The sequence below is a fragment of the Priapulus caudatus genome, unplaced genomic scaffold (assembly GCF_000485595.1).
Source record: "Priapulus caudatus unplaced genomic scaffold, Priapulus_caudatus-5.0.1 Scaffold18, whole genome shotgun sequence".
NCBI classification, from domain to species: Eukaryota; Metazoa; Priapulida; class Priapulimorpha; order Priapulimorphida; family Priapulidae; genus Priapulus; species Priapulus caudatus.
Genome location: NW_014577079.1, coordinates 180826 through 206175, shown reverse-complemented (window position 1 = coordinate 206175; position 25350 = coordinate 180826). Strand labels below are relative to the sequence as shown.

The 25350-nt window shown below is 40.2% G+C and overlaps 2 protein-coding genes across 8 annotated transcripts; one reads left to right on the top strand and one right to left on the bottom strand.

Moving 5' to 3' along the window:
• Nucleotides 1-205: 205 nt before the first annotated feature.
• LOC106811161 (EF-hand calcium-binding domain-containing protein 7-like) lies at nt 206-10700 on the bottom strand. Of its 6 annotated transcripts, none has more exons than XM_014814715.1 (15): nt 10648-10700; nt 7581-7750; nt 6913-6978; nt 5496-5641; nt 4938-5024; nt 4613-4796; nt 4187-4269; nt 3709-3850; nt 3166-3269; nt 2681-2838; nt 2278-2411; nt 1518-1666; nt 998-1207; nt 653-760; nt 206-426 (listed from the first exon to the last, which is right to left on the bottom strand). In XM_014814715.1, the coding sequence occupies exons 2-15, from the start codon at nt 7696-7698 to the stop codon at nt 349-351; spliced, it is 1767 nt and encodes a 588-aa protein (XP_014670201.1). In that variant the 5' UTR covers nt 7699-7750; nt 10648-10700; the 3' UTR covers nt 206-348. The 6 variants fall into 6 exon arrangements, with proteins under 6 accessions (XP_014670201.1, XP_014670194.1, XP_014670208.1 ...); XM_014814708.1 differs by lacking the exon at nt 10648-10700 and adding an exon at nt 10218-10390; XM_014814722.1 differs by lacking the exon at nt 10648-10700 and adding an exon at nt 9884-9965.
• On the top strand, nt 10064-24582 carry LOC106811147 (protein-arginine deiminase type-2-like). Of its 2 annotated transcripts, none has more exons than XM_014814690.1 (17): nt 10064-10277; nt 15296-15451; nt 16508-16682; nt 17077-17208; nt 17760-17916; nt 18391-18492; nt 18633-18790; nt 19992-20107; nt 20325-20421; nt 20871-20981; nt 21236-21387; nt 21576-21726; nt 22097-22190; nt 22472-22569; nt 22841-22985; nt 23200-23287; nt 23479-24582. In XM_014814690.1, the coding sequence occupies exons 1-17, from the start codon at nt 10153-10155 to the stop codon at nt 23642-23644; spliced, it is 2223 nt and encodes a 740-aa protein (XP_014670176.1). In that variant the 5' UTR covers nt 10064-10152; the 3' UTR covers nt 23645-24582. The 2 variants fall into 2 exon arrangements, with proteins under 2 accessions (XP_014670176.1, XP_014670183.1); XM_014814697.1 differs by lacking the exon at nt 10064-10277 and adding an exon at nt 10475-10674.
• Nucleotides 24583-25350: the final 768 nt, after the last annotated feature.

Here is a 25350-nt window from a genome sequence, read left to right as displayed (position 1 = left end):
AGCAAAATCCGTTGAACGTGAACTGACTTATGGCCATTTCCATTTTTGCCAAAAAGTGGGCGTGGCTCGAAAGTAGGTCAACTGGCGTGCTCCAAAATAGGACGTTCACATCTCTCCCAAAGGAGTAACAACTGTATGCAATTTGAAACATATGGATCAAACGGTTCTCAAGTTATCGTTGACCGTAGCCAAATGTTGACGGACGGACGGATGGACGGACGTACGACGGACAACGCCCTATGGCAATAGCTCATCTTGACAATGTCAAGGCGAGCTAAAAAGTAATCCGCATACATAACCTGTGTTGATGTACGCTGAGGATAGTGACATGGCACATTTATCATGATATTATGGTCCCACGATTCTACAAGCAGTGTTGATGTTCCATTCGGAATTCTCATCCTCTGGCATTAAATGCATACCAATCTATAACAAAAATGCCCACTATGATATAATTATTGATTATTTAGAAATGAGTTATGCTGAGAAAGCAGTTTAAAAAGCATATCGAATACAGAATAGTTGAAAATAAAAGGTCTGATGCCATCCCAATGTTTCTAAACACCTGCATAGTTTAATTGCATGATTATTTATAGAAAATAACTATCAATCACCGAAACAAACACTTATAACTTTATTTACTTATAAATACCTTGAAATTATTTCGTGGTACAGTAATCTGGTGCTTCAGCGAAGAGTGGTTTGATACACAGTTTGTACTTTCACTGCAGTCTAAATGTACCGTCACAGTCTGCGAAGACTAGATATAAAAACGTTTTTTTAGAATTACTCGCATAATAAATGCAATGTTTATTCATTTACGCACAGAGGAAACATGTCTTAAGTTTAGCTGATGTTGAGATTGCGCATCGAAAATTGAGGACCAGTGATCCATATAGAATTTCTTTGTAATTGACAAAGAAATTGCTTATGTATATGATAATTGCTTTGAAAAATGTTATGAATGGTTTAAGGTTACATCATTAAAGCTGGTTACCTTATTGTGAACAACTAGCGTTACTCTTGTATCACACATGTAGGTGAGTAGTGCAACGCTATCATCACTGTTTAATACTTGGTGACTCCCTCTGGTGTTAGCAAACTGACATATGGCCTCCTCCAATCGTAAATCGGTTGTCAGTGATCCGTTGGTGACAAGCTCTCCCTTACACTCATCCAGATAAACATTCAGCTTGAATGGGCAAGCCTGCAAAATTGAAACATAGCATCAATACACTCAAGAAATGTAAAATCGTAACAATAATTTCTTCAGGCAAAAACTAATGGTTCCAAAAGTAAAAAATATATATATTCAATGTGAATTTGATTATGCAAGCATGTATTCAATAATTAATTGTAGAATACACAGCAGGAAGAATCAATTGTATCCCTATAACTTTTCTTTTAGTATGATGAAGCAAAATTAATAATAATCCCACCCCCAAAACATTACAGTAAAAAATCTATATTTAATGAGCGACAACTACTCAGACGGACATAACAATGTTGGGCTTCACCTCATCTAGCTGCAAATTCTTATTGTAGCCAATGGTGTTCAAGGTCACCCACAAGTCCTCTGTGTTGCCTTCGTTATCTTCTGCTTCCATCTGGTGCAGAGCTATGAAGCCCTGCTGAGTTAACTCACCCATTTGTAGAGCAACATTTTCTACAAGAAAGAATTCATTTATTACTTATTATTTACCATAACATTATTATTCGTCATAGCTACAAAGAAAAATTTCTGAAGCATGATAATGAATCTTTGAATTCTACTGTTAGTTATGTCAGTTCAAACCGAGTACACTAAAATATACAGAAAAACTACATAAGATATAAAGACAACCAATTCTTATTTAATTCCTTATATAGCACCACTGATGCATTTATACAAGTGAATGAATAGCGATGAGTATCATAGAGGCTCTAACCCATTCCTGGGATGACAGAGTTCTCCCCAGGCCATTAACACACGTCTCCAAAAACTGAAGCTAATTTGCAACATCCCATAAATCCTCCGACATGCCTTAATTAGCTAATGGGCATGCCTTAATTTCCAGTTGCTTACTTTTGACAATCCCAACACAGTCATGCTATGTTTTCACAGCTGAATGTATACCTTTCCAAAGTGGTTAAGTTTACCTGCATATTTGGGCCGCTTATGACATGCATGACTGACTCCCAATTAGCAATCAGGGACGAATTGGCCAACTAAGGGATATCCTTATTGAAATTCCAAGAAAGAATCCTAGCCAATATATATATATATATATAATATACCTTCAACAACGGTCCACTCGTCATCTGCAAGTTCTTCTCCACTTGTGCGCAAGTTAAAATAGCTGAACTCTTCTCTACTGAGCAAGCCATTGTCATCCTGGTCACACATGTCGAAGATCTCTGTTAATGCCTGCCTGCGGTCACAAACACATACAACTCTACATAACACTCTAAATAAGCACATGTATGTTACACAGATACGAGTAGTACGGCAAGTACACATGGCAAGTTGACACTTGCCTCCAGTCACAAACACATATAATTCCACGTAATACTCCAAATAAACACATGAATACACACGTATAGGGTAGTATTGCAAGTATAAATGACAAGTTCATACATGCCTCTATTCATAAACACATAATTTTATGAAACTGTAAATAAAGATATAAGCTTAATTTACCGGAATGCCTTTGTCAGCTGCACTTTCTCCTTGTCTTTCCTCACCAGTCGAGACTCTGTGTGTGGTTGTCGCAGGCGTGGCCTGAGACGGCAACCCGTAGTGAAGGGAAGCAGCAAATACTTCCCAGAATCCAGGTCCACCCGCACATAGTAAACACCCTTCAACAGTGGCAAGTACACACACTCACATGAGCATCCACTTATTAAATAAATAAATATTATATATATATATACACATCTATATACCATAAAATGCTTATTAGAAACATTGGGCACACCATTTTATAACCAAACCTGTATGTACGGGTCAGTTAAGGGAAATGCCAAGTGTACTTTAAAGACAGGTGACCGTTACATAGGGGTGGTTTTGCTGTCTAAATTTCACTCAAGAGACATGCCAAGAGTCTTTTATCGACAAGTGTCTATTGTCTAAATATTATTACCAATCAGAGTACAACTGTACATGGTTATATTATGTATAAATACCTTTTTGTCTCGCTTCTCTGTGCACGTCACAAGAGTACTTGCATGTTCCCCATCTAGTCTAAGTATGTAGAGAGCTGTGTCGATTGTTGGGTGCGTTTTTTCTCCTAAATCAAATCGTTATACATACATTACATAAATGCATACCAATCATCAATAATGAAAACTCCCTTATCTGCTGAAACTTTCAAATACCTATTATTTTTGTTTTACAAACACCTAATAGACATGCTATCAAGTGGCACCACGAGGGAAGCGAAGCTACTCTACGCCTGCCACAAATACCATAGGTCATAATAAACTCAAAACTTTGATGTGTATTATACTATTCAGTTCCCCGGCAAGACCTCCCTGGGATGTGAAGAATCACAGACATTTTTTTACTCCTACACGTGTGAGCCTCAAATCCCAAGCCTCAGCATTTAACATTTCATCGATTCTTATTTTCCATGCACGCAGGTTTTATATAGTTTCCATTATAAGTATTAGGTATACACATGGTTTTCATGATTAGTACTTCACTAAGCTCACACATGGTTTTCATACCAGTTTCTGCTGTGGGACTGTATGGTTCTATTGTCATCCACACACTCGACGACCTTGGCAGTTTGAGGATGTAGTGATGGTTAACAACGGTGCTATCTTCCTCCAGGTAGAAGATCCCCTTGCTTTTATGGTGGTACCAGTCCTGCACACATCAGAATGGCAAAAGATACGTTATTATGCAATAACTAGAGAAGAGTATGTACACCGAAGAAACGTGAAACATGCTGAAAATGTAAGGACGTTAGGACATAAAAGAACGTAATTTGACGAAACTGTAGGAAACACATCCTGGCACTATAGCACAGTTGTGGTAGCAAACTAACTAAAATATATTAACATGTATGCTAGATAAATGCAAAATTGAACAAATGATATTATTAACTGTAACGTGCTAATTTAAACAGAGCATCAACACAAGTAGCTTATCAATCGACTTTTTAAATGCCCATTGCAAAATTAGTTACAAAGTCCAGCAAACCTGTAAATTTGATGGCTTTGAAACTTTCGTTTTTAACTTGGCAACAGCTGCTTTCTTTATATCTTGTACATTTATTTCTGTTCCTATAAAAACATTAATTAAAGACAGACAGTAAATTCATATATACATTTTTTGCTATATTGAACGCATATTTTGATTATAATATATGACAAAAGGAAATTGGCTCTTTTAATAAAATTTCACTTTACACCTCAACTTTTTACAAACAGACTCGATCCAATGTTGAAAGAACGATTGGTGTATATGATTTAATTTAATAGCTCTAACAGTAGAGTATTTTTTATTATTTGGCTTCTGATGAAAACATGCCTGCATGCCTTCGTGTTACTTCACCATACAAATATAAGTTAAACGAAGTCATAAAACCGGCATCATTTTGCTAACTCAAACATAGCTTAAACATACTTTTTAATCGTCTAGGCTTTGGTTCAGGTGTCTTCTTTCCTAGAGTGACTGTAGAATCTTGACTCACAGCAGATGAGTGACTCTCTCCAGACTGATGCCTCGCTCTCTTCGTCTGCATGTCATTCATACGCTCCACAGCTACTGACTGACACTGTTCCACCGTCTTCAGTATTATCTTACAGAACTACAAGCCCAGAAAAAACGTGTTATTTGAGTCTTCCACCATAAACACCAAGAAATATTCATAGTCATATATAGTGAGTAGACACTCACATAATACTTAAATAAATTTACTGGAATGACTGAACAAAAAACGAAATATTGCCTCTTTGTAATCAAGTTTTCCGTATTTATTGATATCTGCCTTGCGAAAAATTCCCCTCACTTCACTTGGTGACATCAGTTCTCCTTTCTGCAACGGCAATATAAAATCAGCAATATTAACACTGAGTCACTCTTTGTTGACTACTACTAGCTTACACCAGCTAGATATTATTTCCTCGTCATTATTTTTATTGAATGCGATAAGGAATAACAATTGGAATGACTCAGAAGCTACCACTTTGCTTGTCACCAGTGTCATTTTTGTTCTCAGTAAGCTTAAATAATGAGGTAGCAGGTCTTGTTTTACTCTCTTGTTTCATTATAGTGTGCTCACTCGGTCTGAGCAGATATGAACATAAACCAATGAGATATTTTACAACATAATAATGGCAGAAAATACAGTAATTATTCAATCTTGTTTTTCATGTTCTTTAGAAACACTGTAGTGTAGCCATCATGCAGGCCCCCTGGAACACACGTGCACACACGCATGCACGCATCCACACAAACACGGGGCATGCACGCACACAGACAAGCACGTACTACCCAAACCACTTACAGTTGTCATAACAGAGAGGAACTCTTCGTGACTGATAAAACCATCGTGGTTTACATCAATTTTACGGAAAGCATTTATCAGCTGGTTTTCAGACATGGGTGCCTCAGACCTCACAATAGAGCAGAATTTGTTGAATGACACTGTACCTGAAAGACACTAGATAATGTAAGATGCTTGAACTTAGATTAAAAATAAAAAACGACCGCATAAATATCAGAATATCTGAGTACCATGCAGATAGAATAATAATTGATTATCTAAACGACAGGCAACTATGTGTGACTTTTACTCAAATAATAAGTAATATTGTATTGCACTGTGATAATACGTCGTCAGAATAAGATGTGAATAAATTCATTCATTAAATTGTAGATGCAACTGCTTACATATATTAAAGTAGCTCCTACGGTTATAACAATTAAGTGCCGCAGAGCGACAGCGCTCAACTGACGTGTACTGTGGCCAGGTATTCTTCTGATAAACTCACTAGTAACCGAATCAAGTGCGCCCTCCTGCCACCGCGTTCGCGCTCTGAGTATATATCTAGGATACTACTAATACAGATCTAAAATCTATGATAGGCTTTGCTATACCTACTGGTAGTACAGTAATAAAGATACAGCTGTGTAACTTTAATGACTTCGCTATATTAACATGTTATCATGGATATGCGTCGAGCGCGAGCGAAGTGGTGGTGGTGGGAGAGGGTGGTGGAGGGAGAGGGTGGAGGGGAGGGAGGGAAAGGGGGAGGGGGAGGGTGGGGGAGGGGGGGGGAGGGATGGGTGGAGTGGGCTCTAATAGCAAAAGCAGTTCAGTCCTTTGTTAACGGTCAACAAATCCATGTTTAACCCTCCTCTTGAGGGTCAAAAGGTTATCAGACACTTATAACTCTTCGCACGTCAGCGGAATTAAAGTAGATTTCATGGTCCTTTCAATAAAGTGATAAAAAACAGTAGGTCAGCGCTGAAACAAAAATGTTTTGCACTCGGTCCGTTAGACCATGTCCTCTGAAAATGTCTGATATCTGACCTTTCCCCCACGGCCCTTTGACCTGTGACCTCCAATTTCGCGCTGGTGATGGGTTTCGATTCCTCCCCATCACACTATACATCAAATATTAAGAGCGTAGGTCGAGACGTTGAGATTTGTGCCGCAATTCTGTATTTCCTCCTATACCTTAAGTTAAGGGGGAAATATTCCCCCTCCATTGACACATCTTGACCTTTGACCCTTGACCCCCCAAATTCGACATCCCGAGTCCTTTTCACGATCCCCCCCACGTCCCGAATATCAAGACCGTACGTCGAGCTGTTAAGATTTGTGCCCAACTGTTGACGGACGCACGGACGGACAATCATGCAATTCTACAAGCTGCATCTGACTTCGTCAGCTGAGCTAAAAAGAAATGGCAACTTACCATTTTCTTGCTCCCAATATTTCAGTACAATTCTCTGAGAAGGATTTCTACCAGTTTGCTGCAAAGCTAAAAGATGACATCATTTTAGTACATGTATACACTAAAAGTGATTACGTCATCGAAAATAGTAAAGTAAAAAAAAAATGTCCACTTTTCACAAAATGTAAGTGATTCTGTTCACTTTTTATGATTAAATAGCTGCATTATACTTCCTATTTTGCTATTCCGTTCGGTGTGAACACTCTCGTGACCCATACATAGCCCATAGAAAGCATTTAATGCCATGATCATATCAAATCGCCCAGGTTTTTTGGATTTTTAACTAGTTGAGAAACAATCTTATCAGGTAAGAATTTGAGGATACATGTACTAGTCCGGTTAATACTTAATTTTCATGTAAAAAATTGCAACAAACCTTTTACAAATATACACCATAGAAAATTCGTGACGTAGTCAATTTAATAAAGACCAAAACAACTAATGTACATTACACTAATGAATGATATGATTTATCATGTTAATATCATGGTTGCCCAAAATCTTGGCATGAAAACGGTCTTGTAATAAACTAACATAATGAAAACAGCTTACACATTGCCTTACTGTGAATTCAGTTTTCTTTTAAGCATATGTTCTATAACGTATAGTAGCTCTCTGATATAAAGTACCTCTGTATAGGTCATCTTTGCTTGTCAGGTTTTCTTCGATTGAATTTTTAATTGTCAGATAGGCTGCTTTACACTCTAACATAAAATCTTGTCCAGTACTTCCAGTAGTCCTTTGCATCGTTTACAGTTATAGTGTAAGAAAATTTATGCTTGGTAGTATTTGCATGGAACTGTAAAATAAAAAAGCTTAATTCATATCACAATGCCAGAAACAATTAATACACATCGTAATTCATTTCTTTATATCGAATAACAAATTTTGCAAGTCTGGTAATCACATCCATACTAGGAAGTAAAATAATGTTTCAGTGCGCGACATTAGCGCCGTTTTGCCAGCGGTTCCCGGTTCAACCCCCTAACCCGCAGGTTCAAGTCCGACTCACAGACATACAATTACATATACCCTAATTGGCCTTGTGGCGGAACGAATATATAGAGCTGTAATACAAGTTGCACATCAATTGCTGGTATCTGTCCAATCTAGTAAATTGTGCCCTGGAAAATTAATTGGTCAGGTAACTATATCTTGAGCTGGAGGCCAACAACTGTCAATGTAAAATCATGATACACACACCATGTATTTTGTCCGTCGATGGCACACTTCAATGCTACCAAGATAGTGACTAGGGTCTAGGGTGTCACGCATTGTGTCTGCAGAACGGGAACCTGCTGGTGGTCACTATTAATTTGTTTACTAATATTTAATAGTTAATAAACATATGTAACAGGTTTTGCCCAATCAGAAAATTGGTTGCCCAAACTGCGAATGCGCTGAAATTCCTAGTTTGTGCCAAGATTCCAAGTTTGGGTACAACATAGTCAATCACGACTATCGATATCCAACAATAAAGTACTCAGTAACTTATCAGCAGCAAAATATGGTCTACATATAATATTCACGAGTTCTTATTATTGCTTTAATATATATATTTTTTTATTTTATTTTATACCCGGGTACTTATAATATTTTTACAATATGTGTGTATAGATCATTACAACTATTTATCTTCATAGTTGAATATGTAAGTTAGTGCACAGGTAGTGTCATATATTCATGTGCAGATCATGCAGATATACATGACATTAATCTACATAATATATATTATGTAGATTAATGTCATGTATATCTGCATGATCTGCACATGAATTAGCAGTAACTTTCAGAAGTCCAGCGGATAGCAGCAGTCTCACCACTTCACAATAACCCTAAAAACTATTCAACTCATACAAGAACTTATAACCTTCTATTTAGCCTGTTAAAAATGATACATTAAATTTCGTTATCCTAACGTATCTGCTAATTCCCTTATTACAGCTGCATGAACTGATCACATATGTCAACATAACATTCTAATTCTGGGGTTCAGTGTAGATACAATAATGTAACCCAACAAGAGTAGGGTTCTCTGTAACCCTACTGCTGGTGGGTTACATTATTGTATCCAGGGTTCAGAGGCCTCCAACTCTGGATGAATGAACTAGGCCCTTCAGTGTCACTTGAGCTGAAGGGGTCATTGTCGAATCAGGTACTACATGTATTAGATACAATAATGTAACCCAAACACAGGATAGGGTTACAACGCGTCCCTATCCTTTTGTGTGGAGGAACCCCTGAGTGAATCACTCATGGCGGTTTGCTGGTGCGTTTTCATAGACCCTCTGAGAAAGCCTCTTACTTCGTTTTGAAGAGCGGATTCACCGACCAATCGGAGGGTGCTGCGTTTGCCGATCGCTATGCGCATTGGTAATCCGAAATGGCGCTCAGTATATTCGCCGCTCGTCACTTCGAATTTTTGTAACAGGTTATATTAGTTTAATACAGAGTATTGTGATACATAGTAAGTTCCAAGATAGCGGAGAAAGCTATAGGTTCGTGTTGAGAATAAACCCAGTTTGGAAGTTCTAGTCTCTGAAAACGCACTAGCAAACCGCCCTGAGTGATTCACTCAGGGGTTCCTCCACACAAAAGGATATAGGGACGCGTTGTAACCCTAGCTATCCTGTGTTTGGGTGACATTATTGTATCTATACATGTATACACAAACTGACAAAGTGTACCCGACTTGTACTACAGAAGTGTACTCTAACCCTAACCCTAAACATACCTCATAGTCATATAAAAATATAAACATAATAGTAATACTAAACAACCTAAAACTACCTCGGGTACATATATGTAGTACCTGATACGACAACGACCCTTCGTGGCCCGTGCGTCACTTGACGACAAATTACAACCAGTTTTTCGACAGGTTTTGGTACACGACGCAGTAAAGCCTAATAGGAACCTAGCTTCCGCGTACCGACGACCCCAGACAACTCCTAAAAGTGTCACTGTCACTGCAACAGCCAAGTATTCGGCTCGCGTACTGCGTTCGGTAACACGTTCGATTACACGTTCGGTAAGGCACACCTACAGGCCCAGGCCGCTTGCTCTAGTAGCCATTAGGCTAAACTCTTCTGGATTCGGTCAACTACACACTACAGTGACAGCGTGTCACATCGAGACAAGAAAGTTACTGGAAAGCGGAAGCCAATTTTACAGTTTATACTAAAACTTTAGTGCATTATCATGATAAAAATCACCAGTATCATTACTATTACTATTACTATTAGTAGTATTATATGCAGTGTTACGTTTATTCAAGCTGAAGTAATCCAGGCATCGCGGATAGGTGTCTCCTTCCAGAACTCTAGGTGAGTAAATCAAAAACCTTTCTAGTTATATCTGTATCGGTAAATTTATTGTTCTCAATGAGTCAATCCATCAATCTAAATCGATGAAGACGAGAAGACTGGGGAACCGACTCTTCACTGATGTAAGAGAACAAGGTAACAAGACTAGTAACCCATCTACGTAGTGTGGAAAACACCGCCACCTATGAGCCGCTTGGCTGCACAAACATATACAAACAGGCCCACGCATCATAAGTGGCGAATAATATGATAAAAGCCGCTGCACGTAATCAAATGCTCTAGAAACCTGAACGGAATCATATGAAGCGTCTGAGCAAGCAAAATTTCCTGCTTGAGTAGTTCTAAGAAACTGCTGCTGAACAGGCATTACCGGTGTCCTGCTTCAGAGTGAAGGAAGGTACGTGCAGCATGTGGTTACAAAACTCTCACTGAAGTTTCTCCTTAGTGTTTCTCCTAAGTTCTCCTTAGTGTTGGCCTTCGCTTCGGTGATCGATTTACTCCAGATTTGACGTTGCGGTAATGTTATAGCAATCTTATCATTTATAAGTATCGCCGTGTTAACCGGCTTCTGTGCATGCTGCCACTGCATGTAGAGACCAGTATGGTGTCTGGTGGTACGGCCGGGGTTCAGGATTTATCCTAGATGATTTGGTATTCAGTATTAGTTGTTGGCCTTGTCTAGTCTAGATGTCCTGTTCCCCCATTCTTTCTTCTTTTTTAAATTCCATTTTCCATTGGTTCTTTTTTTTTGGGTTGGGGTTTGCCCCCCCAATTGTTTAGGTTTGGGGTTAGGTTTAGGTGTGTTGGGTTTGGGTGTGGTCTTTTATAATACCCATATCTGTCCAATGTAAGTCTTCTAGTTCTACTTCTACTTCTATACTGGACAGTCCGTATAAGGAATAAACGTCCAGGGAGTGCGGGAAAGACTCCAGGTGCACGTGAGAGATTTGCAGGGAACATTTTTAAATGTAGGCAGTAATGTACGTGTTCCAGAGATCCAGATGAGACGGGATACTAGATGATAAGCAGTTCCGAAAGCGAGGTGCTTGATCCGACAGCGCTGAGCGGCTTCGCACGGCAGTTCTGCGGAAAGGTCCGGCAACGCGACCCGGCGGGAACGTCCTACGACAGTAATGCAGCGGCGTGCAGCTATGGGATCCGTGCGCCTGGCGTACATGCATAGGCGCGGCGCGGGCACGGATCCCATAGCTGCCAATAGCTCAGTTGCATAGCTGGGCAGATAGCTGTTTGGCGAAGCTGTGTGTAGTTGCCCCCAAGGCCCCCCGTGATGGTGGTTTCGGCTGTCTCGAGGCTGGCTTTAAGCTAAGCGATACTGCCTGAGCTCAGATGTTTTGGGGCCAGAGGGATCCCAGTGAATTGCTGTGGCTGTTGACTAGTGAGTAAAGTGACTCCGCCGGTAGCAGGTTCCTAGGCTTCTGAATTGTTCTAACGGAAAGAAGCTGAACCGGCGTTTCAAGATAGAGATTGATGTTCAGAGTACGGTGATTGGATAAGATGATGTTAGTTGATAAGATAGGATCTTGGAACATCTTCTGCTATCCGCTGAGCCGGCTGAGCGGCTGTACCATCAGGGGGGGGGGGGGGCGGGGGGGGGGGGGGGGGGGGGGGGGGTGTCGCGAGTTCTGATGGTTGTTGCTATGAAGCGCGGTTGTGTGCCCGCGGAATATGCTGGCTGCTTTTGGTGAGGAAGGATGGTAATGTCGACTGCTGCTTGTCCATTGATTATTTTCCAGAATAGGGGCTGTCGGTTGATCAAAAGCTTGCGTTCCTGCAAGGAGGGCGCATTGTAGGTCTAGTGCATATTTGTCGTACAGCCTCTGCAGTTTGCTGCTTAATTTCCCGTTTTACGAAAGCGCGCTGCTCGCGTGCTCTGCACTTTCTCCGCAGGGGAGGGCAGAATATATCCTTCTGTGTTGTGAGATGCGCCGACCACTACTTGGCTATTAACCTCGGCGTAGGCTTGCCTCTCACGTATGCTTTCAGTTAGGGCCACCGTAGGCCAGCTTTATACGTTGGGCGGGTTCGGTTTTTAAAATGTTGGCAAGCTGTGAGGGCCGCAGGAAGCGCAAAGACAGGAGAGCCATAGCGACAGGAGCGGGGGGGGGAGGGTGTGGGGGAATTTTTGAGCAATGTAATTGAGGCTCAATTGACATAGGTCGAGGTATGCAGGCTTAATTTGTAGATCGCACGAGGTACGCGTGACAGTCGGCGCCGTCGTCCGGCGTGCGTCCATCGCGTTCCGTGCAGACAGTTGTTGGGCACAAAGTCCTGAAGACCCGCTCGACGTACGATTCATAGTCGGTGTGGTGGGGGGTAATCCGAAAATGAGTTGGGATGTCGTAAGCTGGGGGTCAAAGGTCAAGAGGGTGTAAAAGAAGGGGAACATTCCCTAACTCGAAACTTAAGGTATAGAGAGGAAATGGTCACGAATTGCACGCACAAATCTAAAGCGGCTTTGGACCTAGGGGGCTCGGGATAGTCGGCTGTACTACGCACCATGGTAGGAAAAGGCCCATCACTAGTGGCCTGAAATTGGAAGGTCAGGCAGGGTTAAAGGTAATTGGGCGCAGGCAGGGCTAGCATTCTTACGACCATTTTCTGAGGACCATGGTCTGACGGAGCGATTGAAAAACTTTTTTGTTTCAGCGGTGAACCTACCTATTTTGTATGGCTTTATTCGAACGAGGACCGATCGAAATGTACTTCCGCTTGACATGGCGAAGTAGTCCAACTGGGATCAAGCTTCTCCTGACTCAACCTTCACGCGAGGGTCTAACACATGGATTTGCTTTACTGTTAGCAAAGCACGTTTGACTGCGCGGGTTTGCTAGTAGAATGCTATACATGTATGCGCCGTGCGGAGCGTATGAGCGCTCAGCCATGCTCACACGTTGGAAATTTCACAAAGCTAACTTTCGGTCTCGACAGAAGGTTTATGCTTTCAAAGCTCGCTAAAATGTTCTCATGGCGCATTCCTGGTAACTGTCCAGTCCGGTACGCATCCGTAACTTGTGCGACACTGCCGAGTCGCCCACCCTCCGCCAGTGCATCGTGGTGGGTGATAGTCACTCGTGTAGTTTTGTCTGCATTAACTTCAGTTAAGGCCTGGCAGCTCTCTATTTCAGCCTGTGAGGCGCTTGCGTAGGTAAATGGATGATTGCTTACCGCCTACTCTGTGCTGCAAATAGTTGTTGCTACTATGTACGATGAGAGCTTCCATCTTTAATCTTAAGACACTTAAACGTACGCGCCATCTCGTGGCAACTTTCATAACGATCTCAACGAACATTCCTTCGAGAAGGTTCCTGATACCATCCCCAGGGTTCTGCCCAGGATTTTTTAGTGCCGGGCGCATCCAGTCGCAAGATGCAAGCGCCGTAGGCGCGAAGCCAATCTAGGGGGGTCCGGGGGCATGCCCCCCTGAAAATCTTTGATTTTGGATAGTCTGAAACTCAATTTCCTGCATTCTGAGCAATAAAAAGCCCATATATCAGACCCTTTTTTTTTTTAATAAAAAATTAGTGCCGGGCGGAGATTTATAGTGCCAGGCGGCAACCGCGAGTGCCGGGCACACCCGCCCACCGCCGCCCACCGTGGGCAGAACCCTGCATCCCTGTGCCTTTCACTGTTTCGGCGCGTATGTGAACACATTTGGGACTAACCGGGTTTACTAGAATCCCACCACTCCACCACAGAGTCACCGCAGTAGACGTGAGATGAGCGCTGTCACTCCGCGGCACTTGTTACATTAAAATAAGTGCATACCTGAGGTGAAATTCTTTCTTTTTTTATTTGCTTGGGGGGGGGTTGTGCGAACCCCCTGAACCCCCTGGCTACGGGCCTGCTTTGTATGCCATCTCTTTGACAGGTTCTGGGCATCCTACAAGGTTTCTGCTGATGAAATTTAGGGCCCGGGTTGCTTTTCCTTTCGACCGGCTGATGTTGGTAGACCAAGAGAGGTCATCACTGAGCTCCACGCCGAGGTAGAGTTGATGTTCCTCCTTTTTGAGCTTGGTTCCCATGATGGTATAGGTCTGGTTTATTTGGGTTTGTTTCCTTGATATTGTGAGGCTGGTGCACATTTTTGGATTGAAAGACATTTGCCAGTTTTTGGACCATTGAACTTGTCTAGTTTGTTTTTAAAGCAGTTGACCGTCTTTTGGCCTCGACAACAAATGTTGGCAGTGCGCTCCATGCATTCACCACTCTTTGGCTGAAGAAGTGCTGTCGCAATTGCAGCCTGGATCTATTTTTGAATAGTTTCAGGGGATTACCCCTGGTGGTTCCGGTTGCCGGTGTGAAAAATTGGTTGCTATTAATTAATGTTTTCTTTGTCTGTTAAAATTTTGTAAGTTTCGATCAGGTCTCCCCTCACTCTCCTCTGTTTCAGTGAATATAGACCTAGGATTTCCAGTCTCCTCTCGTATTCCAGATTACGTATAGAGTGGACTAGCTTGGTTGCCCTCCTATGCACTTTTTCTAACGGGTCCATATCTTTCTTATAGTAGGGTGACCAGGCTTGCACACAGTACTCTAGGTGGGGTCTGATGAACGTCTTGTACAAGATAAGGAAACACCTTTTATCTACGTACCTACTTGAATGTTTTCTTGATCGATCTCAGTACTCCCATCGCTTTGTTCGCTGCTCTGGTACACTGTAGAGTGGGGTTCAGGTCGCTATTTATCCATATCCCAAAGACCCCAATGCCCGTTGATCAAAGATTTTATTGTTATTAGTTTTTGCACCCTCTACCTTCTCACAATTCCTGACCTTTTCTACCTTCTCCCCTCTAGTTATTCACCTCTTATATATTCTGCTCTTCTTCTTGTATTCTTCTCCTTTCTTGCATGCCTGGGTCTGCTCTGCCTTCTATACCATAGGCATATATCACAGGCAGAAGATAGAGAAAAGGGTAAGATATAGCCAATTACTAACTAATACCCTGCTTAGTTGGTTTATTGTCATTTTAATGTTCTTCTCTACCTTTGTCATGTAGGGTTACTCTTTCACCAATGGAAGGAACATCTTATTTATCTGAGAGAGGGCCTGGAGCCAGTAGAAATGAAGGAGTTCGTACAATCAATTTGATATTAAATGATGTCGCATCTGCAGTTGTCATAGTAAAAACTGAAATCTGTGTAAGAATCTCGAGGTAAGTATTTTAATTGTGTATTTACCTAAATCTGTATGCATCGCTGAAGTTAGCTCTGGCCTAACTGCAGCTTCTTTTGCAAGGATTATGAAATTATTGAATGAACAAATATTTTCACAAATTTTTCATTTTAGAATTATTGCTCAAAGTGGCATGTTGTCTGAATGTTTATTGTGCCCGTACTGATATTTTTTGAAGCAATACAAACTGAGAGTTGAATTTTCTTCTCTTAGCTAATGTAAGTTTATGTATAGTGTGTAGAGTTAGTCATGAATGCAGTTCCTGCTCATTGCACCTATACAAGCCATACCCCTAACTCGAGGGGATTTCATTTGAGTGGGCTACATTTAAAATTATATTCATACATTGTTCAATTATAACGTTCATGAATTGCAGGCCATGTTTGCATGGGTGTGCCTGGGTGGTTTATGATTTATTTACTCCTGGTGTGGGTGTATAGGGAGCTGTATAACTGTTAATGATTTGGGCAAAGGATTTTATTGCTGTGCACTAGTGGTACACTTAGGGTCTGCACAATTTAAACATAGGTGTGGTACAGCAGCACTCACACGTATATATATATACTGAAAATGTGCTATTGAAACCCATATATATGTAGAGTCACTGCACCTGTGTAGATGAAGAGTATGTAAATTATCCTATTTATCATTATTCAAGAATCTCTAGATTCTCTACGTAAAACTCGGTATTTATAAACTAAGAAGTTTTTAAAGAGTCACCTGGTATCCAAAGATATTGATTTTGATATTAAACCTGTAAAAAAGTGTGTTTTTATAACCAGTTTCTGATTCAGATTTCAGACCCGATTCAAATTCAGATTCACTAGACGTCTGATACCATGATACCAGGAGTAAGATAATATAGGATCTATATTATCTTACTCCTGATGATACCATGTCTGGTACTATATGTACTACATGGGCTTAAGAAATTATGATGGATAGCAGCAAAGTTTTGACATCAAGGAGAGAGCAGGAAAGCCATGTGTATATATATATATATATATATATATACACACATATAAATTCCTTGCAGCGTTGCGCCAGAAGGAGCGGTGAGGTACGGTCTCGTGAGTGACCTAGACGGTGACATCACGGTGAAGTTCCGTGAGGAGTCCGTTAGCGGCTATGGGAGCGAGGAGGACGTGGCGCCCGTCGTAGTCGCGTACGTGCACGTCGCCACCGTCAGCCGGCAGGAGAATGACAAACGGGTAGGCAACGACATACGGTAGATTGATTGCGATCACGTAATGCATGGTAGGCTCAAAGCACATTGTGAACATGCGAAAAAGGCAGATCCAGTACCCACGCCTATATGAGTCACAGCGTAATAACATAGGCGTGCGTAATCGTTTGCTGACATCTCCTGCTTCCAGCTGTACAATTCATTGGATGTCGGGGAATAGAGAGTCGCCAGGTTACTAAATGTAACTTAATTTAGGCCGGATTAGTTTATAACACGTCCATATTCATATTGAAATAGCTGCTCAAGAAGCTTTATGTGTGACTCAACGAGGTTAAATGCTGTCATGTGGATTGGCAAAACTGCAGTTGTATAAAAAAATAGAATGAAAAAATTATACAAGTAGTTATTGTTTTGAACAGGTCGAATTTTTGTTCTATAATGTGGATGGTGAAGATCTGGGGAAGGCTGATCTTCATCTCACATGTGTAGACATTTCACTGGATGTAGATGCCGATAGAGATGGAATCGTAGAGAAAAACAGTCCACACAAGGTCTGACTCTGTATTTTTATCTGCTGTAGTCAGATAGCTGCATTATTCATTGAAGAATGAAAATAAAATAAAAACCTGGGGCCTGTTGCCAGAAACAGAATTAGTCTTAACATTAGTCTTAACATTAACAATTTCTCCTAGACCGTCGACATCACTTTATTTCGTATTGTTATGAGGAAATCTGCTACGATTTTTCATTCTCGTAACTCCGCAGCGTTTCTGTCAACGGTCTAAGAGAAAAAGTTAATGTTAAGACTAATGTTAAGACTAATTTTGTTTCTGACAACGGGCCCCAGGTAGTTGTGTTTTTCATTTTGTTCTAAATACTTCATATAAAAGGAAGTAACATATATATGAAGCATGTGTAACACTATCAATTTCTATCATTTAAGTTATCTTTTTGGTTACTTCACAACTTGCACAGATATATGCAATGCGTATATAGACAATGAATATATGCTGTTCTTTATTTATCAATACAGAATTTCCCGATTTAGTTGTATGAGCACGATGTTTCCGATAATACTTTTCATTGGAAACCATCCTTGCAGAACTCGTGGAAGTGGGGACGGGATGGATATGGCGCTGTGTTGCTGGTGAATAGTGACTGCGAAACAGCAAATGAGACTGAAATGCGGGACACAGATGACGAGTTAGTGAACGGACCTCTCGACCTGCTAGACATGGGCCGAATGATGCTGCGCACAGGTTTGCTCAGATATATAAACATACATATGTGTGTGTGGTGCGTGTGAGTGTGCACACGCTTTTGTGTGTGTGTGGGTGTGTGTGTGTGCGTATATGATATGTGTGTGTGTCTATATAAATGCACTACTAGGGCAGTTTTTTAGTGAATTCCTGTGTATGTACAACACATGGCACATTAACTATTGTCGAAAAGAGTAATTGCTAAGTGCAATGAGAGTCTAGTACGTGCATGCATGATGGATAGTACTGAGGTGCTGGATAGATATTTCCTCTTGCATTCATATGTAATTCTCTCAAGTTATGTGTGTGTTTTTGTCATCCATCTGTGCAAGAAGTTCACGTGTGCGTGGGATGGCTGCACAGCTTCCTGCCTTTGTTCTCCTAGTAAGCATATGTAGGTGTGAAACACTACAGTGTATGGCACTGCATGGTGTAGCAGTTGGGTAGTTATTTAACTTATTTATGTTAACACAGATGGACCTGAACAGCTACCTGAAGGATACAGCATGCAGCTGTATGTGGATGACAAGTTTGCAGACTATGTGGGAGTGTTTTACCTCACTGCGGATACAGAAGGTGGGAGAATTTGTGACGACAGCACTATATTGTTTCAAAAGTGTGTTTTGTTCAAAAGCAGCTAAAACATTTTAAATCTGTATTTATGGAAGCACAATTACCTTACTAAATCTATAATAATAAATCTTGTAATATTTCAGCAATGATGAAGAACAAGCATGTTATTGGTCCGAGACAGAGAGCCGCAGAAGTACTTTATCCAGGAATGGGTGGCGAAGTAGAGTTTGCTGTTGAAGGCTTGAGTTTTCCTGATCGCTATTTTGAAGGATTCCTGCATATTCATCTAGCCTTGTTCAAGGTTTGTCATTTATAGCTACGGGTGGCCATGTATGCTATAACAAAGGCTTGTTACACTAATAAAACATAACTAACATAAATATAACGTTACACTACTAATTAACACAATATTAAAAAGGAATTGTGTTAACATGCAATTTGTTATGATTTATTGGCCAGGGAAAGCTGTACAAACTTCACTCTGCTTGCTTTGGTTCAATTTAACCTAGTACAGTATAACCATATATATATCCTACTAAATCTAAGCATCTCATGCATGCATCTTAATTTTTAGCTCACCTTGACATCGTCAAGTTGAGCTATTACCATGGGTCGTCGTCCGTCGTACGTCCGTCCGTCCGTCCGTTCGTCCGTCCGTTCGTCAACATTTGGTTTCGGTCAACGATAACTCAGGAACCGTTTGACCCACATGTTTGAAATTGGGTTTAGTTGTTACTGCTATGCTCCCATATGGAACGTCCTATTTTGAAGCACGCCAGTCGACGTACTTTCGAGCCAAGGCAATTTTTTGGCAAAAATGGGAATTGCCATTAGTCAGTTCAGGTTCAACGGATTTTGCTCATTTTTGGTATGTGAATGAATAATGGCTAGGGGTTTTGATATTTAAAAAAAAATTATGCAAATTAGGCAGGGTTTGGCAATTATATAGCATATTATATAAACACAAACAGTCTGTGGTGTCACACTCGTCTGGTTCGTTTTACAAGATTTCATTGACAATATCTTTAATGCAAAATTGGTATTTCCTGTCCACTCTGCCGATAAAACGTCTATATTAGAGTAAAGATTTACAAAACATGTCGAACCCAGCATAACCTATTTATTTCAAGCGCCATCGCTACAAAGCGGGTATAGCGCCATCTACGGTCACAAATTGTGATTCATTTTGGTTTATAAATTATTATTGCGATATACAGATGGCAATCGTTTCTATAATGTACGTCGATGGTTGCTCAATTAAAACTGACTTCTTCTTACTCACTCATTTGTGTCCTTTTTTGTGGTGAGCTACAGTGTCATTGACACTTTCATTCTTTACAAAAATGACTCATCACCAGGAGTGATTAAAAAAAAGCTTTATCAAAGATTTGTTTTCAAGAATATGTCTCTTGCAACGTAAATAATTATACAATATATTATCTAAACATAGATATATTAGCTAAAAATTCACAGTTCTGCAGCTGTATTTATTTATTTTACAGGATGATGTACCCATTTATGAGGATATGGTACAGTTCCGTGTTGCACCATGGATTATGACACCAAACACTCTTGAAGCTGAAATTGTTTATGTTTGTGATACACGGGATAACAAACAGTAAGTAAAGATCACATTCATATACGTTGCGATATAGTTGTTATGTACCATGTTGGTATAAATGGCTGGTATTGTGATACATCAGCTAATAAGCAAATCATAGTGATGATGAATTGATTGTTGTGTTATTACTGTTCTTACATGTGCATGTAATTAATGTTAATGTTCAGTTATAGTGCTTCCACTAATTTGTGTACGCATATTTAAATTCTCTCAGCTTTGTTGAGAAGTTGAGGGGCTTTGTGGAGGGTTTGTCCGGCATTCAACTGGTCGTCTGTGGTTTGGATGGCAACCGAGGAGACCGGTGGATGCAGGTACACATCAGTAATAAACAAACTAAAATTAAATGTGACAAACGCTACTCATCCAACAAATAAATTGTTTCTTGTAACACCCTTATAAGTTGGTGTTTAGAATTTTACTGAGGAATTAGTTAGTGAAGCCAGCTGCTATGCAAGAGAGAATAGGTTTACAGGGAAAAATATATAAAGGTCACTCAAAGGAAATGCCAACAATGCCCTTTATATACAGATATCCATCCTATAGGGGTGGCAACTAATATAGGTTTGTTGGTACACTAAAGAAGGAAATAGGTAATGCTTATCCTGCTTCACCATGGCGTGCATGTGTGCATAGGTGTGTGTGTGTGTATGTGCATGTATCGTAACGTGTGCATGCACGAGTATAATCATCTGCTATAGTGATCTTACGAACAGTAATTGAGGAAATGTGCCATGTTATACTTTGCTGGATGCTTTTATAGGATGAGATTGAACTTGGCTACACAGAGGTCCCCCAGCGCCAACCGATGGCAGTCGTTCTGGACTCGCCAAGGGAACGAGGTCTCTGCAAATTCTCTCAAAGGCAGTGCCTGGTAATGATGTTAACAATTTTGTTAACATGTTTTCTAAAAAATGCCATGTTGTTAAATGATAAAAATGTGCTGGTTGATATTCATATGTGAATATACGCAAAACATCTATTGAAAGTAATGCCAACCAAGTATATTCGTGTAGTTAGCTAGAGACGTTTTGTAAGTTGAATATAGAATGATAAATTAAATCTGTGATTATGTGCATTTCTATTGGTAAATATAAATTCACTGTACATTTAAACCTCCTTTCATAGGGTCCAGACTTTGGTTACGCAACACGGAACACAAGCAGACACAAAGCAAACTCTCTGGATTCATTTGGAAACCTAGAGGTCAGCCCTCCTGTTAAACTAAATGGAAAGGATTTTCCTCTTGGACGCATCCTCATTGGCAATGCCTTAACCAGGTAAAAAGACCTTGTCAAACAAAAATAGGAAAAATAAGACATGGTTATTTGACAAAAAATATATTATTGACTGTATTTAGCTATATATATATATCTATTTCAAAGCTCTCACTTTAAACAATACCATACATCGGCGTGTGTAAGCCGTATAACCTAACTGCAGCTGTTTCTAATTGAACATATTTCAGTTCTTTAAAGGGCCGTCGCATGATGAGAGTTGTCAATCGTTTCCTGTATGCACAGAAAGTTCAGCCAGTCATTGAGCTGTTTTCTGATTGGCTAAATGTTGGCCATATTGATGAGTTTATGACCTTCGTGCCTGTACCTGGTAGTCGACAGGTAATGAAAAGTTGTTGTTTTAGTTTTGTTAGATAATAAGTTTGGCAGGAAAATGTGAACTCTCACCAGACTCAAAATTGTAGTATTATCAATTATTTCAATTATTATTATTACTATTATTATCATTATCATTATGATTTGTTGTTTCATATTTTCATTGCTTGTTTATATGCTTACTTGTCACTACTTGATATATCTTTATCATGAACATGTCAATAGTATATCTGTATTGATATGTTTATGCCTTTATGTATATATATACACATATATATATATATATCAGAAGTAGATAATAGTGAACCCCTAGATAATAGGGATTCCCTAAATTATCTACTTCTGATATATACTTTGATATACCTTGTGATTTTAGGGATTCCGACTGTGTTTGGCATCCCCAAATAAGGCCTATGGTATTTTGGAGAAGCTTCAGACTGATGGACATGGTGATGTAGTTATGTTTGAAGGTAGATAGATAAAGACAGATGTTTGTGTGCGTTTGTGTGCATGTATATGTGTGTGTGTGCGTGTATATATGCATTGTCATATTTATATAGCAAATCTGTCAAAAAAAACATATTTTCGGCAAAAACTTTTCTAATATCAGTAACCATCACATATTCCATACGTATGTTATAAGTAATTTGCATTACTCTGTATCATTGAGGTGCTGTTAATTTAACAGTGGCTTATAAGTGTGAAAGCTCTTTTGGTCGTGTGTGGTGTAATACTGTTATGATTATTAAAGGTAAGAGGGCATCGCGCCGCAGCAAGCAAATGAAGCAGGAAACAGTCTCAGAGTTGCTAGCCAACCAGACACTGCGTGCTGAAAATAAAAAGTTCCAGGTACTTGTAATGGTTTATTTCCTGAATCTGTGATGGAAATGTGTACAGTCAAACCTGTATATAAAGATTACTCACTCAGAAAATGCTGAATGGTATCTTTTGTTGTGGCTAATGCAGGTTTGATTGTACCAGCTGATAGAATAAAGCTTACCTGAGCTCACTAATAATATTTTAGTGTCTATGAAATATTATGAAAGGTAGATATACGTAGAGAGGAGGGCAGTAAACTTCCCAATAGTGCTATTTCAAGTGTAAAACAATTCTCCTGCAGGCATATATTGACTTCAACCGAGACATTTTGAAGAGGGAACTTGGACTAGAGGAAGGGGACATTGTAGATATTCCCGAAATCTTCATCAACGAGTTGGATCCCAAGAACGAGACGATTGAACCTCAGGCTACCAGCTATTTTCCAGGTGTGGAGTAAATCTAAAGCTACAACGGGGAATACAGTAAAGTAGCTATAATTCTGTTTTAGCAGCTGAACATTTTGTCATTTAGCTTTGTTTTTCTGATGGCATAACCATTACGGGAAGAGTCCAGGAAGAAAGGATACATAGATGTGAAACATATATACATAGGCAGAGACATAGATGCGCTAATGAAAAACTCTCTCTGTTTTTTTCTCAGATATGGTCAACATGTTGGTGTTGGGGAAGAACCTTGCCATTCCTAAACCGTTTGGCCCAGTAATTGATGGCGAGTGTGCATTTGAGAGGTATGTACTATATGCATGTGATTTTTTTACGATGCTTTATGCGGCGGTAGTAGCAACAGCACCAATAACAGTAGCAGCGGCAGTAGCGGCACAGTAATAGTCCTCAAAGGTACAATCGAACCCGTTTATAAGGGTTACTCAAGATGTCACGTGTGCATACACATGTTAACTGCAGATTTCTCATGGCATAGGTATGTTCGCTCAGCTTTGGAGCCACTTGGCCTGTCCTGTTACTTCCTGGACGACTGGTACACGTACCATCTGCAAGGTGGCGAAGTGCACTGTGGCACTAACACCAAGCGCAAGCCCTTCTCTGTGAAGTGGTGGGATCTAGATTTACCCAGGATGTGTCAATGAACGTGTGTATATTGCATGGTGTAACCAGCCAATCTACAAAGAAATTTCTACTGAAGTGCCTTGTGTTTCTAGGGGGGTCAATGTCAGTGTCACAAGTGTTCATGACATCGTAACAATAGTGTGTCATAACCTTTGCGTGGCACTTCACATCAAAAGTTATGGCATTTTAGACTCATGATTTCATAACTGCTTATAATGCTTCTGATGATAGTCTCCAGGTTTTATGCCCACATTGTAATCAAAAGAATACCTAGTAAAGAATTTTAGTTTTGTGATGTAATTACATCAATGAGGGATGAAACTCTCCCGAATATTTGCATGAAATATATATTTTTGTTTGATTCACATATATCCATGCAGAAAAGGGTTATATTGGCGTTTAGCATGTCCACTATTTTTGCAGCTCATTGTTCACTATATACAATTTAAAATATTTTTTAGCAGAATAGTACAATTTCCCACCAAGTAAGTGGCTAGTATAAGTAAGTGGTAAGTGGTTAGTAAGTAAGTAGCTAGCATTTATCATGGATTGCACTATATGCACTATAGTGTGAGAGCAGCTTAAACTTGTATTTTATATAATTTTATTTTCATTTTAGAAGTTTTGTTATTCGAGGAGGTGGGAGCAGGTGTTTGTCAGTGTGCGCAAAGTTAAAACGAGCTTCTTGTTGAAAGGGGGTGAGAAGTGCTTGGGGACTCTCGTTTTAATCTAGTTGAAATCAAAGAAATGTTAGTATGCAAAGAAAATTAGTGACGTCAGGGCTTACAAATGCGTTATGGAGTAAAAGAAAAATCAAAATATATAAAAATTATGTAAAAGAAAAGTCGGGTATATATGAGATTAAAATTTCAATTATTATCATTGTTCTTTTGATGATCATGTTATGAAAGTAATCTTTATATACATTGGAAAATATATTTTACATTGTTAACCACAATTACTGGTTTGGACTGATTTTGCTACTCAGAATTTGCCATTATAACTCGGCATGAGGTTATCCTGTCTTTAGTAATTCCTGGACCCGCCCAGCAAATCTGTATCATAGTGACTGGTGTCTAAAGAACATTTATGATGCTTTAAGGCCGCGGTGTAGGCTGACTAACAGAGGAAGAGTGACAGTTGGGGTGACATGGAGAGACTGACAGTGACAGAGAGTAACAGTGGGAGAGTGATAGAGTTAGTGACAAGAGGAGAGTGACAGTAGGAGAGTGATAGTGGGAGAATGACGAGGAGAGCGACAGTAGGAGAGTGATAGTGGGAGAATGACGAGGAGAGCGACAGTAGGAGAGTGATAGTGGGAGAATGACGAGGAGAGCGACAGTATAGGAGAGTGATAGTGGGAGAATGACGAGGAGAGCGACAGTATAGGAGAGTGATAGTGGGAGAATGACGAGGAGAGTGACAGTAGGAGAGTGATAGTGGGAGAATGACGAGGAGGAGGCGACATTTATGGAGGGTGGAGGCTGTGGGGAGAATGATGAGGAGCGACAAGTAGGAGGTGATAGTGGGAGAAGATGAGGAGGGTGACAGTGGAGAGTGACGAGGAGAGTGACAGAATGAGAGTGTAGTAGGAGGATGACTGAGGAGAAGGACAGTATGGAGGTGATAGTGGGAAATGATGAGGAGGTGACAGTAGGGAGAGTGACGGGAGGTGCACTGAGGTGATAGTAGTTGAGTATGACGAGGGTGGAGAGACAGTATAGGG